The 12,386-nt window shown below is 43.2% G+C and overlaps 1 protein-coding gene and 1 long non-coding RNA gene across 3 annotated transcripts; both read right to left on the reverse strand.

Moving 5' to 3' along the window:
- Positions 1-195: 195 nt before the first annotated feature.
- Positions 196-3,474, reverse strand: LOC106633671 (circumsporozoite protein). Of its 2 annotated transcripts, XM_042228856.1 has the most exons (4): positions 3,152-3,474; positions 1,273-1,521; positions 1,174-1,236; positions 196-724 (listed from the first exon to the last, which is right to left on the reverse strand). In XM_042228856.1, the coding sequence occupies exons 1-4, from the start codon at positions 3,186-3,188 to the stop codon at positions 675-677; spliced, it is 399 nt and encodes a 132-aa protein (XP_042084790.1). In that variant the 5' UTR covers positions 3,189-3,474; the 3' UTR covers positions 196-674. The 2 variants fall into 2 exon arrangements, with proteins under 2 accessions (XP_042084790.1, XP_042084789.1); XM_042228855.1 differs by having other exon boundaries at positions 197-724; positions 1,174-1,521; positions 3,152-3,459.
- A 1,087-nt stretch (positions 3,475-4,561) lies between these two features.
- LOC106633672 lies at positions 4,562-7,597 on the reverse strand. The gene is made up of 3 exons (XR_006055465.1): positions 7,470-7,597; positions 5,694-6,005; positions 4,562-5,561 (listed from the first exon to the last, which is right to left on the reverse strand). It is a non-coding gene; the product is annotated as an uncharacterized LOC106633672 (long non-coding RNA).
- Between the last annotated feature and the right edge of the window lie 4,789 nt (positions 7,598-12,386).

Below are 12,386 nucleotides of genomic sequence, written 5' to 3' on the forward strand. Positions count from 1 at the left end.
GTATATTTATTTATTTTTGTTTGTCTGATAGCATTTATCTAAAAAATAAATCGTACATTTCAAACAGTTACTCACTGCTTGAGTAGTCTTGAGGTTTGAAATGTTATTTAAATGATTGAGTTTATAATGAATCAAAGTGTATGTCAACATAAGGAAAAACATCAGAAGTAAATGGAAAAAACCACATTTTCATAAATTTTTTTCTTTATTTAATTCTGTTTGTTATGACAGTATTTATTTCAGATTGCTTTTATTGATTTTCAATGATCATATATTGAAATATCTATGTGTAAGATTTTTATTTTTCTTAAAATTAAAACTAATATATGCTTTAAAACATCCACAATGGAGTTTACGAGAAGCTTCTACGAGACAAAATACTGACAAACTGACCAAAAGAAGGAAAAGTCCCCTCCAGTAAAACATTAAAATTTATTCATAACATCTTTGCTGGTGCTATTATTATGATAAAGTTAAGCACACTGACTGGTTATCTAAAAGCAGAAAACACGGTGAATAAAACACGGTGAATAAAACACGGTGAATAATAGGCTGATAATGCATTAAAATCTTTAGTTCTGTGCAAAACTGTAGACCAGAAAAAAATGTGGGCGCTCTCGTCCTTCCGGATCTTCTCTGAGTGGTTGTGGGAGTCGGGTTTTCTTCCTTTTGCTTCAGTTCCCTTTCATTTCGTCTCCCAGCTCGAACAGATCATCCATCAGATCTGAGACAAACCAAGAAGACAGAGGATAGGTTACTAACTCTAAACAGATTATACGTGAGTCTGGGCTGCTGATACGTCAGTCGGAGGTTCACTAAAGACAACTTAAACCAGTGAGTGATGAAGGTGTAAAGTCATGACATACTTAAACCAAAAGATGCAACACGTGTGTGAATATATCTGCTTTGGATTTCTGGACTCATCCAGAATCCCAGTACCTAAAAACCCCTTTAACTTTTATCAAGGCTTCCTCTGAATGGCTGACTTCAGGAAGCCTGCTGAGGGGCAAAAACTGGTGCTTGCAGCGAGCACCCTGCCTGTAGCTGATTCTTTCTTTTGTCACTTCCTGACATGTTTTCTTTTAGCAACAACTTCCTGACTTTAAGCCTTCATGGCTTCATCTTCAGTGAGCGGACAGCTGAGCACCAACAGGAGGGTCTCTTTATCCCTACCTCTGTCTGTTGTGACTCCTTCCTGTCCTACAGGTCCAGCTGATCCTCCACTTCCTCCTGCACCTCCTCCCATCGTCGGTCCCACGTTCCCTCCTGCACCTCCTCCCATCGTCGGTCCCACGTTCCCTCCTGTAGTTCCTGCTAAATTCCCTTCGGGTACTGGTTTCTTGCCCCCACTATCATCTTTGTTGGGCACATTTGGGAGGGGCGCTCCTTTATCGTCTTTGTCCTTATTTTTGTTCTTGTTGCCTCCAAACATCGAGAAGATGCCGCCTCCTCCTTTCTTCTCACCTTTGTTCTTGTTGGCTGAATTCAGAGCTCCCTTCACTGCCCCCTCCACCAAGCTACCTGCTCGGAAAAAACAAACACTTTAGGTTCAAAAACATCTTTTCTCGATCTCCACTGCCCCCCTTCTCTGCAGCTCAGGTTTCCAACACATTTTCCTCATTTAATGTTTTGAAAGCTCTGAGGAGAAACTCAGTAACGTTCCCAAAATTCACCCAGAGGTGAGATCCAACAGCTCTGTCTCAGACTCTGCAGGCCTCAGTAAAGGTTCAATTTCATGACAGCCATACTTGTCCATCAAATGTGGGTTGTTTGGAGGGCTGCAGGAGAAAGCCATATTCTTCTCTTTAACAGAGCACGGCAGCAAAGCTGCTTCTGAACAAACAACACCAAAGTGCAGATGTTTGCCCGTCATGCACAGCAGCACGTTTGGAGGAAACAAACACCTCAGGAATGATGATCTGAGTGCACCACGAGCTCCTCTCTACACCAAAGTATTCTTGAGTCAGCGTGAGGCCGTCTGTCTCACAGAAAGTTCGGACCAAACTGGTCATCAGCAGGACAAAGCTCTGAGCGCAGCTGCAAATCTGCGACAGCACGTCTGCATGGAGCTGCTGCAGAGCTCAGAGCTGAGCATGAATGAATGCTGCAAACCTGAATGAGCTGAAGCGACGCTGCAAAGAGGAAACTGCTGCCCTTTAATGGACACAGCACATATGTTTACATGATGAAATGCAGCAGGGAGTCACATGTCTGTTTATCAGTTCGTCACCTTGGCGATCTCTCGCTGGACGACATTTTCTTCCTTTTTACAGCACCACCCTGTGCTGGTGCCGTTTGGTATCTAACATTACAGGACACAACAGAAACCATCACTGCAACTTATTGCTGCTGAATCAGGGGGCGGAGTCAGTTTGCTTTAGTTCCTGTCAAATAAATGCTGACATGATGCAATGTGTCACACTTTTGTTCTTCTGAGGCTGTATCGAGTCATTTTAGACCCGATAATGACCAGATGACCTCCTCCTCATCTTCTGGTGGACACTCAGGAGTGCCCCAGGGCCTCACCTAAGAGGTGCCTGGGAGGTGCCCTCAGATGAACCCGTGTTATGACGTGGACAAGTGGCGTCTCTACTCTGAGCCCCTCCCAAATGACTGACTCCTCACACAGACAGGTTTTTCTAGCAATTCCTCAGCTCTGACTCGTCCCTGACGAGGGGGGCGTGGGACTCACATCACAGTTACGATCAGTTAACAGGTCAGGTATGCATAATTAACAATCATTAATAAATGCTTAAACACAAGTTAACTTAATCTGAAAAGGGGAATATTAACTAAAACTGCAGCCTTTACCTGCACCAGGTAAAGTCAGGTAACCTGAACAAAAGGACGTAAAGATGAACAAAAACGAAAGAAAATATGAGCTGTTTTTTTTCTTGATACGCAGAATAAATCTGCCTCTGAGCCTGCTTCTAACAACAAGCAACAAAACTGACCAAAGGAGCCAAAGAGGAGGTGAAGCCCGGCAGGAAGGAGCTGCTCTGACCCGTCTCGCCAACAACAAAGGCTGCGAAAATCTCAGGTTTTACTAATGAAACATCTTTTGCTCTTTACATGTCTGCAGTAGAAGAGTTTATGCCAGTTTCACTGTTTCGAATCAGACCATAAACGGGTGGTTTGTTTTTTTACTCACCCGCTTTTTGGCCGGCTATCTGTGCGAGGTTGTCCATCTCTGTGGTGTTTCTGTCTCTGAGGCGCACTCGGGTGTGCTTTAAGTTCAGCTCTCAGGTGAGAGTGCGGCCGACGACGCCCATCAGGTGGCTCAGCTGAGGAATCAGGTGTGTCTGCAGAGCAGCCCGACCTGTTCCACCGGCTAATTCATCATTCACAGAAGTGCTCTTCTGTACTGACGTTACTTCGTATGTTTCTGTGCATCGAACTAGTTCCAAAACATGAGCCAACACAAACCGCCCATCACTGAATGTGAGCTCAAAGTGCTGCCACGCTCTTCAGGCCACAGACACTTCACACTTTAAATAACAGTGTATGAACTGTTAAACTGTGACTCACCTGAAAACAAAAGCAAAATCAGTGAGTAAGTATTTCTATGATACGCTACTTTCTGTTTCTACTTCTACTCTCAGCTACTGCTCTGATGCTCAGATGTTATTTGTAGTCTGTACCAGTGCACGTGCACAGTACACAATGTGCACGTGCTCCCCTGTAAAATAACAAATCTGACCCTAGAAAAAACTAGTTCATGCATTTATTACTTCCAGGCTGGACGACTGTAATTCATTATTATCAGGAAGTCCTAAAAACTCCCTGAAAAGCCTTCAGCTATCCAAAATGCTGCAGCAAGAGTCCTGACAGGGACTAGAAAGAGAGAGCAGATTTCTCCTGTTTTGGCTTCCTGTTAAATCCAGAATTCAAAATCCTGCTCCTCACATACAAGGTCTTAAATAATCAGGCCCCATCTTATCTTAATGACCTTGTAGTACCATATCACCCTATTAGAGCACTTCGCTCTCGCTCTGCAGGCCTACTTGTTGTTCCTAGAGTATTTAAAAGTAGAATGGGAGGCAGAGCCTTCAGTTTTCAGGCCCCTCTTCTGTGGAACCAGCTTCCAGTTTGGATTCGGAGACAGACACTATCTCTACTTTCAAGATTAGGCTTCAAACTTTCCTTTTTGCTAAAGCATATAGTTAGGGCTGGACCAGGTGACCCTGAATCCTCCCTTAGTTATGCTGCAATAGACGTAGGCTGCCGGGGATTCCCATGATGCATTGAGTTTTTCCTTTCCAGTCACCTTTCTCACTCACTATGTGTTAACAGACCTCTCTGCATTGAATCATATCTGTTATTAACCTCTGTCTCTCTTCCACAGCATGTCTTTATCCTGTCTTCCTTCTCTCACCCCAACCAATCACAGCAGATGGCCCCGCCCCTCCCTGAGCCTGGTTCTGCTGGAGGTTTCTTCCTGTTAAAAGGGAGTTTTTCCTTCCCACTGTCGCCAAAGTGCTTGCTCATAGGGGGTCACATGATTGTTGGGTTTTTCTCTGTATGTGTTATTGTAGGGTCTGCCTTACAATATATACATATATTACATATTTTATAATTATTTTTTTGTTATACATCTAATTTATGTATTCATGTATTACATATATTCACGACCCCCCATCAGGTCACAGAAAGGTCATTGATTGGTCACCTGTGTCACAGGTAGACTGTCATACCAAACCTGTGCAACGTTTCAGGTATTTTCTCCTCACATTTAGATCAGTTCATAGAAATGGATTATTTATGTGTGTGATGAGCTACCTCAGAGACTCTGTTTGACCAGAGTAATAATTCCACATAACTAATTTATTCATTTAATTTATTCAATATTAAAGGACAACCAAACCAGAAACAATAAATGAATGTATTTAAAGTCCATGTTCAAGCATTTTAGTTTTTATTACCCAACAATCATATGACCCCCTGTGAGCAGCACTCTGGCGACAGTGGGAAGGAAAAACTCCCTTTTAGCAGGAAGAAACCTCCAGCAGAACCAGGCTCGGGGAGGGGCGGGGCCATCTGCTGTGATTGGTTGGATTGATCCATGTTAATGCTGACAGCTCTAATAATAACAGATGATTAAATGCTGATCATTAGAGATAGGTTGATCATATTTAAGATTGAAGCATTAATTAATGGCAGGACTTCTTTGAGCAGTTTTGTAGGAATGGGGTCTAAAAGACACGTTGATGGTTTGGAGGAAGTAATTATTGAAGTGAACTCAGAAAGATCAATTGGAGAAAAAGAGTCTAACTTAACATCAATGGTACTAAGAGTAGCTGTAGATAATATTACATCTGTGGGATGATTATTGGTCATTTTTCCTCTAATGGTTTGTGGCACGCCATTTCCTTTCCAGCTTACGAGTTATCTGCCTGAAGCTGTGCGTTTCTGAAAAGACGGACAAAAAAGTGGATTTTTTTTTTAGTCTTTATTCAGGAGTGGGAGTTGTTTCCTCGGGGGTCGGGTTGTGCTTTACAGCTTCCTGTTTTAGTTTCCTTGAGATGTTTCTTCAGCCAATTCGAAAAGATCATCCAGCAAATCTGAGAAGAACCAACAGTGAGACATTATGAACGAATCCATTCAGCGGCACAGCTTGTACACTTCCGAGGTTGCCATATACAAAGAGGCTTCAGTGTGACGGAGCGATGTGCAGTCCTGCTCCTCATACGTACCTCCATCGTTGGCAGAAGCACTTTGTGGTTTTTCTTCAGCTTCTCCTTCCATCGCTGCTCCGCCACCACCGCCAGCTTCAGGGAGCGGCCCTTCAGTGAAGAGACCCTTGAATCCGGACTTCCGCTCCTTCTCATATTCGTCCTCTCTGTTGAAGAGTCCTCCTTTGTCTTCGCCCTTGTCCACCTCCTTCTTTTTGTCCTTGTCGCCTCCTGTCCGTGAGAAGATTCCTCCTCCACCTTTCTTCTTATTCTTGTCTTTGTCTTTGTTCCCTAAATGCAGAGCGCCCTTCACCGCACCCTCCACCGCATCTCCTGTACGAAAAGCACAAGTTTAAAATAATGGGTATACACGACGTTCTTTCCTGCACTTCCACTTCCTGCTCCTCTTCCTCAGTTTCCTTTATAGCTGCAGAATCAGGTTGTGATGGACCGAGTTGAAAAACAGGAGGAGCCCAGGAATTATTAGAAAAATATAGTTTCCATTTATTTAACCCCCAAAAATTATATTTACAAGACTAATAAATGTTGAGCTCATAAAAGAGGTCAAAGAAACAAAACTGAACTCAGGCAAAGACTGCAACCTTAACAAACCAAATGACTGCCCAAACATACATAATTGACCTAAACATGAAATGACATACAAGGGTATATATAATGGCTGATCAGACCATTGTGACACATGAGGGGTAACAAACAAAACACAATCATAAATCACAAACGATGCAGTACAATCTAGTTTGTTAATAAACTAAACACTAAAGAAGAAAATCAAAACCCCATTAAACCCTAAACTCAAATATTTAATTAAATACAAATACTTTGTTTTTAAAGTAAAGAAAACACACATTCCCCCCTTCAGCAGGAAGTGGTGGTGTGGTCCAATTATCTTCCTTTGTATTTAATGGTTTCAAACCCTGGCTACCATCTTTTGTCCAGCAACTCCCAGTGATGATGGCAGGTAAGAAATAAAAAGACAAAAGTTAGTCAGAAAGCAAAGAAATGAAGTAGTATGAATACATAAGTAAACTAAATGTGCGCGCTTACAAATAGAACAAAATGTATCCAAACCAATCAATGAAGTTATTGGAAACTAAAATGTATTACTATGTTCAAATGAATGAAAATACAAAAGTTACCGACTTTAGAGTGTGGCCATGGGTTTGGCCATCACACAGGTGTTGTCCCACTGCGACTCGTATAAAGGCTTTATGGATGTTAAACCATGCCAGGTAACTATTAATACTGATAATCAGTAATAATCACTCAGCTGAACCCAACGAGAGTAATTTTCCAGCTCCGGAGGCCATCTTTGAAAAGATGATCTCACTTGAACTTGTGAGATCACAGTGAGCATGTTTGCAATGTCACTGTGTATCGTACTGGTTTAGAAAGGTTGTCCAGTCTCGACTTTGTCATGTAAGCTGTAAAAGTATTTTTCACACATTGAAATCTGAGACAATGCTTGAACATGAAAATATCAAAACTATTAAAGATAAAAGAATTAAACTGTCGTTTGTGTTTCTCACCATCAAAGTGAATCAGAGTCTGTGATGTGTCTGAGCATTCTGAAAAAAGCTGTCCTGTTGAGTCCAGTATTTGAGCGCACACTGAAAGAGTTGTTGTTACTGTTGTCTGTGCATCAGCTCAACTAAAAAACTTAAGTTTGAGTTTCCACCTGACTGCAGCTCCGCCTGCTCCACCAATCAAAGCAGGAGCAGAAAAACGAATCAGCTTCACTTCTTTTCCATTTATCATTATTACTGTTTTTGCACTCACCCACTTTTTTCCCGACAATCCCGGCCAGTTTGTCCATGTCTGTGATTTTCTGTGTTGCTGTGAGGAGACGTTTCCCTTCTCAGGCAGGTGGAGGTGAGACTGGAGCCGGTGACACCTCTCAGGTGTGTTTGCAGACCAGCTCGACCTGTTCCACCTGCTGTGACCTCACAGAAATGTAAAACACAGAGTGTGGTTCTGACAGCTGAACTGCTGTTTGTTGTGCTGCGGTGATGGTTTTGTGCATTCGTTTGGAGCAGTGGTGTCCCAGCAGGACAAATCTAAAAGTAAAGCGCTGTCCTCTCCCCGTGTCCCACAGCGCTGTCACAGACATTTTACTCTTTTACTTTACAGCCTGTTGACTTTTTTTTGCCAGTGCTTCATTTTTCATTTACATTTTAATAACCCTGTAGATCCCAACCGTTAACCATTTCCCACACAGCTCGAGCCTTTTCAGCGGATTTCGTAGATATGTGGACATCCACACGTGATTGTGCTGCATGTCATGTAAACACATGATTTATAGAATATGATGCATAAACAGAATATATGAAGTATTTAAAATGAGCTCAAAGTTCAACACCTGTAGCAGTCGGAATATTCTACTGCAGCATTAATATTTTTACCTTTAATATTTCAACATCATCGTTTATTTGTATAGCACTTTAAAAACACAGCAGGCAGACCAAAGTGCTGAACAACACAAATCAACACAACAAGCAAAATTAAACACAATAAAACTGAGAAGAAAGGTGTCAGTTTCCTACAGAGTTAAAAGCCGGGAATAAAAATAGGTTTTCAATCTGGATTTAAAGACCTGCACTGATGACGCTTGTCTAATATGGAGGGGAAGCATCGGAGCTGCAATTGAGAACCCTCGTTCTCCTGAGTTTTGGCCGCGACATAGGTACCGACAGCAACAGCTGCTCAGCTGAACGCCACGAGCGAGCAGGAACATGACAGGAGCCGGTGTCACCGGCCTGGGTCTGAAGGATCCAGGGATTTTGAATAAGCATGTGTATTTTTGGTGCTGCTGCCCTTTGTTTCCTATGTTTTTTTGTATAGGTGTGTGTGTGGGTGTGACAGAGCACCGGTTCTTCAGGCCTGGTGGGTGTGTCTGCCAGGTGCCAGGTTTAACAGTGTGGCTGAGCCGCCTTGACGTTGGATTGTTGCGTGAGACTCCACGTCAGTCTTCTAGCTTAGTTTAAGTCTGTGAGTGTGTGTCTACTGGAATTAAGTGTCTTGACAGCTGCCTCTGTTATTTCCCCTCAGGAGGAGCGTGGAACACTGGAGGGCAGCGAGCACAGGGTGTGCGGACACACGGGAATGGCGAGCACGGACTTTTGAGAAGAAGACACGACACGGGAGCGCACGGGGATTTATTGTCATTCTGCTGCACTGTAAATAAACACGCTGCTCAGCATAAAGAGTCCAGGGCCCTCATTCCCCACAGCCAGACCATTTAAACATTTAAAAACCAATAAAAAAGACTTTAAACGAATCCTAAATTCAGTGGGAGCCAATGTAAAGAATCCAGAACCGGAGTGGTGTGATTGAATTTTCTACTACCGGTTAAAAATTGTGCTGCTACATTTTGCACTAACTGCAGGTTTGACAAAGTGCCCGACCCCTATTAAAAGGGAATTACAATAGTCCAGACGTGAGGTGATAAAAGCATGAATAAGAGTTCCCGAATTGTGTTTGGAAAGGAAAGGCTTGACCTTCGACAGGCGTCTGAGGTGATAAAAAGCTGATTTTAACATTTACATGACCATCGAAGGTAAGTGCGGAATCAAATTTAACACCAAGATTAATGATTGAACTTTTCAGACGGGAGGTCAAAACACCAAAATCGACATCTGGAGAATCAGTAGAACGATGCGGGCCAAATAAATTTGTTTCCGAATTGCGATCATTAAAATATAGAAAATAATTTGCCATCCATGATTTGACATCGCTAAGACAGTCAAGCAGAGATTGACATGTGGAGGTATCCAAATGACTTAAAGGTAAATAAAGCTGACAGTCATCAGCATACAAACGAAATGACACTCAGTGTTTACGAAAAATCGCACCAAGAGGGAGTAAATACAGCGAGAAAAATAAGGGCCCGAGGATAGATCCCTGGGGCACACTCCAAAGCAGAGGGACCACGGAGGGCCAGCTTAACACAAAAACTCCTTTTGGACAGATTTGATTTTATCCATGACAACGCCAAATCAAAAATTCCCACACAGTGGTGTAAGCGGGAGATCAGCAGGTCGTGGTCCACTGTGTCAAATGCAGCTGTCATGTCCAATAACACAAGCACAGCATATTTACCAGGATCAGTCGCAACAACAATGTCATTCATAGCTTTAACAAGAGACTGTGAAAGGGCTTAAAACTGGATCTGAAGATTTCAGACAGCTGCGAGTCATTCAAGCAGTCTAACAGCTGGGTATGTACAATCCTCTCCAAGGTCTTACTTCATAAGGGAAGCTTGGGGAGAGGTCTAAAATCTTTATTATTATTATTATCATTATTATTATTATTATTATTATTATTATTATTATTATATATAATATTGGTTTAGTCTAGAACTTTACCTTCTCATTAAAGGTCTTTTAACAGATAACACCAGCTAGCTTGTGATGAAGAATGCTAGTTCTACTTAAAAATGCTTGATATCATCATTTAAAGTTATTCTTTGAATTGAGGCTGAGGTTGCTCTGCTTGACAAACTATTTAGAGATCAGTGTATACAGAACAAAGAAAGCATGAGACTGGGTGTTGGTGTGGAGAGTAGCCTGCAGTAATAGTAATAAATCACACAGCAATAAGACATTCATGTAGCTGCAAACAGTATGATAATATATTAAGTAATCCAAAGTATTCAGAATACATTACTGTCATTGAGTAACGTAACAGAATACGTTACAAAATACATTTTGGGGCATGTAATCTGTAATCTGTAGTGGCAGAAGAAATAAACAGCTTCTTTACCTGAGATGAAACACCACCACAGCAGCACTCATCTGCTTCACCCTGCTCCCATCCTCATCCTCACCTGGTTCCTGCACTGCTCCACTCGCTGTAACAGAGCACGATGTCAGATGTGTGCTCCTCCAGATGGAGTACCTAGAAAGGTGCTAAGAGCATGTACCCACCAGCTCACCCTCATCTTCACCAGACTCTTCAACCTCTCACTGGGTCAGGCAGCCATCCCATCCTGTCGAAAATCAGCCGCAATCATCCCAGTGCCGAAGAAGTCTCCCATCACCAGCCTGAACGATGACCGCCCTGTGGCCCTCACGCCGGTAATCATGAAATACTTTGAGAGACTAGTCCTTCAGCACACCAAGGATTGCCTCCCCCCAGAATTCGACCCCCACCAGTTTGCATACCGTGCAAACAGATCCACAGAAGACGCCATCGCCACAGCCCTCCACGCTGTGCTGAGTCACCCAGAGCAGCAGCAGAGCTACGTCCGAATGCTCTTTGTGGACTACAGCTCAGCCTTCAATCATCCCGGACATCCTCCTCATCAAACTGGTCACTCTTGGCCTCCCCCCTCTCACATGTGCCTGGATAAAGGATTTCCTCACAAACCGGCCCCAGACTGTAAGACTCGGCCCTCATCTCTCCTCCACTCGCACACTGAGCACCGGCTCCCCACAGGGCTGTGTGCTGAGCCCCCTCCTGTATTCTCTCTACACCCACGACTGCAGTTCGACCCACAACAACACTCATCATTAACTTTGCTGATGACATCACGGTAGTCGGACTCATCTAATAGGGAGACGATGCAGAGTACAGAGAGGAAGTCCTGAAGCTGGCAGCATGGTGTTCAGCAAACAACCTGACACTGAACACTAAGAAAACCAAAGACCTCATTGTGGACTTCAGGAGGTACAGCACTGACTTGGCCCCCTTTACATCAAGGGGGAGCGTGTGGAGAGGGTCCACAGCTTCCGGTTCCTTGGTGTCCTCATCTCTGCTGACATCTCCTGGACAGGCAACATCTCAGCGGTCGTCAAGAAGGCCCAACAGCGGCTGCACTTCCTGAGAGTCCTCAGGAAGTACAAGCTGAACAGGTGCATCAGCACAAAGACCCACAGACTCAGAAACAGTTTCTTCCATAACCACCCTGAACTCATACATGCACCGATAACTACAGTCCCCCCCCCTATCTGCAACAACCAGAACTGTATATACAGGAAAGCCGGGAATGAGCGGCTGTGAAATCCTTCTAGTCCACCCTTACTTCCACTTTTTGTCCGGTCACTAGCGCCACAGTGTGAAAACTTTAAAATTGACCCAGAAATGTCGCTCCGTTGTTTTGTACATTTTTAATTCTGGAGGAGCTGGAAAAACTTTATCGTTGTCACCGGCATGTTTGGTACCTTAGGCTCATCAGAGACAATCACATCCAGGTAAAATAATTTTATTTAATGTACACGCATTTAGGAATTACTTAGCTAATTCAATGGATAATTTCAGTAGGCCGGGTAGGTGACTCACTTCTGGCCTACCCGGCCTTTGAAGGACCCGTCCTACGTGGACCAGGTGGGTCGGGTCCTTTGAAGCATGCTGCCCTTGAATTTGGAGAGCATTAGGCTACGTAAAAAGGTCACAAAGCTGAAAACAGGCTTATTTTTGAGTTCACAAAAAAGCTTGTTTACACAGATGAAGTCTATAACGTTTAAGTCTTTTCACAGCGTATTAGAATATCTTACTTAAGCTTGATAACCTGAATAATGCTTTGATCTCTTCAACTAATTGGAATTTATATTGGCGCTTTATATCGTACAGTAGATCGTACAATAATAGAAAGGAGAGGAAATTAGGACAGGAGGTCTAAGGCCTCTGTCCTAATTAGTTATTACAGCAGTGAGCTTGAACTCTGTGTCTAATACTGAGCTTCAGTAAAGATTCAAG

The sequence above is a fragment of the Haplochromis burtoni genome, unplaced genomic scaffold, assembly GCF_018398535.1.
Source record: "Haplochromis burtoni strain Fernald_Lab_line unplaced genomic scaffold, NCSU_Asbu1 Contig_359, whole genome shotgun sequence".
In the NCBI taxonomy this organism is placed as follows: Eukaryota; Metazoa; Chordata; class Actinopteri; order Cichliformes; family Cichlidae; genus Haplochromis; species Haplochromis burtoni.